This window comes from Anoplophora glabripennis, unplaced genomic scaffold, assembly GCF_000390285.2.
Source record: "Anoplophora glabripennis isolate ALB-LARVAE unplaced genomic scaffold, Agla_2.0 scaffold4478, whole genome shotgun sequence".
Classification (NCBI taxonomy): Eukaryota; Metazoa; Arthropoda; class Insecta; order Coleoptera; family Cerambycidae; genus Anoplophora; species Anoplophora glabripennis.
The window spans coordinates 2,938-5,450 of record NW_019420567.1 but is presented as its reverse complement, the minus strand read 5'-3'; the positions used below and the strand labels follow the sequence as shown (position 1 = coordinate 5,450).

Below are 2,513 nucleotides of genomic sequence, written 5' to 3'. Positions count from 1 at the left end.
TGAATCTTATTTGTGGAAGGGCGAAAGAGGCGGTGACTATGAGACGCCTTCATTATAGCCATCTTTCTCTATCGCATGGATTTCTATGGCTTACTTTATCGCTCTCACGTAACTTCAGATAGACCATCGGTACTTTCCTACCCTGTATAATCGCAACTCATTAGGAAACAGAAATTGTTTCGTGATAATTGATATATTCGTTCAAAGATAACAATTAGTAATGGATATTGTTCACATTAAAAAAATGCTAATGCCCCGCTTTTAAGTATGTTGTTGTCTTTCTGGTGTAAATTATTATCAGTCAAAAAAGACAGTTTAATTTATATATTTTAATTTAACTCGATGCTAGTTTGTTCAAGCCAGGATGTTCTCCCAGAGATAGACACGCCTTTGGGCAGAGTTCGGGGATATTGGAAGACAATAGAAGGCATAACTTATGCTGCTTTTGAGGGAATCCCGTACGCAAAACCACCAGTGGGAGATCTGAGGTTCGAGGTAAGTCAAAATACTTTCATCTATGACTTACATTCATTGTTACTTTTATTTATCATCCGCTTTTCAATTATTCCTCAAATGCAGCGTGATCTCCTGAGTTTGGAATGTATGGAGAAGTTTGCGAGTGCCACAAGGCTCCGTCCTGGGGCCTTTACTTTTCAGTATATGTACTGCGGACTTTGTGTCGTCAGTAGTGCACACTACTTTGCACATGTATGCAGATGCTGTTGATCTTATTAATACTGACTTGCATCGAATGCGATAAAAATGCTGTAATGCCTAACCCAAATAAATGTAAAAACCTGGTTATCGGTACTTATCAAAAAACTAGACAGTTGGGGGATTTTGATGTTTATATTGACAATTGTCCTTTGGAAAAGTGTAGTTCAGTAAAGAATCTGGGTCTTGTATTTGAAAATGACCTGAATTTCTCACAACATGTTAGTGAATTATGTAAGAAGGAGTTCATCTCATGATCGTCAGCTTCGTAATTGACATGATTTGCAAATAATGCGTCGTCGAACTGAGTATTTTAGATGTTCATTTACCTATTTAGTAGCTATGGTATTAAATAATGTACTGGACCCTAACACCCCGTAATGCACCTCTGATTAAGAAAGGCATTCGTGAATTGGTCATGGAAAACGATAACTCCACAAATGCTGCTGTTTTTTAGTTTTAGTTTTTTAGTTTTTGACTTGTATTAATATAATATGCGTGTGTGTATGGGTGTTGTGTATGTATATTTATAAGTCATTTTGTTTTTTTACACTGTTTTAATAACACTTCATAATCATATTGTAACTATGCACAATAAATATTTTTTACCTTTACCTTTGTATTAAATGTCGAAATTAACAGTCATTGCTTCTTTACGTATTTGTAGGAACCTGAACCCATTCCAGCTTGGTCAGGAACTTGGGTGGCCAACGCTCCTCATACATGTTCCCAAGGTCCTGTTCTTTCCACTCTTGAAGAAATATCTGGTCAGTATAAAACACCAAGTAACTTGAAACCTAATTACGCTTGTCTCAAAGTGCGAAGAAATATTATTTTTATATGCCTTTTAAGCATTTACTTCTTACGAAAGTGTATGTATTTTTTCTTAGGAAACGAAGACTGCCTCTACTTAAACGTGTATATCCCAGAAGATTCCGTGGAGAACCCCAAGCCCCTTGACGTTATAGTTTCAATCCACGGAGGTGCCTTTATGGGCGGCAGCGGCAGCGCGGATTTGAATACGTTCCTAGACAAGGAGGTCGTGCTTGTATCTATCAATTACCGTGTTGGTATTCTAGGTACGTTGCTTCTTTAACATTGTCTTCCCATGTCAGTATTTATTCAATTAACGTTACAGGATTCCTTAGCACGGAAGATGACGCCATACCCGGAAACAACGGCCTGAAGGACCAAGTCTTAGCACTCAAGTGGGTCCGGGACAACATCGCTTCGTTTGGGGGAAACCCCGACTCCGTTACCATAGTGGGCTTTTCAGCGGGAGGCGCCAGCGTCCACTTCCACTACTTCTCACCCCTCTCTAAAGGTTTATTCATCAGAGGGGTGTCTCAAAGCGGTACAGCTATAGCACCGTCGGCAACGAAGAAAAATGCTTTGCAACGCGCTAAGAAGCTTGCTGTGTTGTTGGGCTGTCCTGACAGCCCCTCGGAAGAACTGAAGAAGTGCCTTAAGCAGAGACCTGTACAAGATATACTAAATCAGTTGAAATATTTCTATGGTTTCGACCTTTTGCCATTCGCGCCTTTTGCGCCGGTGGTGGAAAAAGGATCAACGAACGCTTTTCTAGACGCGGAACCTTACCAGCTTTTGAAGGAAGGTAAAGTCCACGATGTGCCTTGGATAACCTCCTTCACTACCGGTGAAGGATTGCTTCTTACAGGACGTGAGTCTCCTTCCTTTCTTTTTCTTATACCCTGCAATGATTTGGCAATGCAAAACTGTTTAAAGTAATTCATATTATATAATTATCCAGTTCTTTGGCAAAAGTTGGAAGAGGTAGA

At 39.8% G+C, this 2,513-nt stretch overlaps 1 protein-coding gene across 1 annotated transcript; it reads left to right on the top strand.

The window, feature by feature from the left end:
* Positions 1 to 342: 342 nt before the first annotated feature.
* LOC111692882 (venom carboxylesterase-6-like) lies at positions 343 to 2,508 on the top strand (the record flags this gene model as incomplete). The annotated part of the gene is made up of 5 exons (XM_023457010.1): positions 343 to 495; positions 1,382 to 1,481; positions 1,605 to 1,793; positions 1,853 to 2,395; positions 2,486 to 2,508. Coding segments are annotated over exons 1-5 (1,008 nt in total), but the record flags the coding sequence as incomplete, so codon positions are not given.
* Between the last annotated feature and the right edge of the window lie 5 nt (positions 2,509 to 2,513).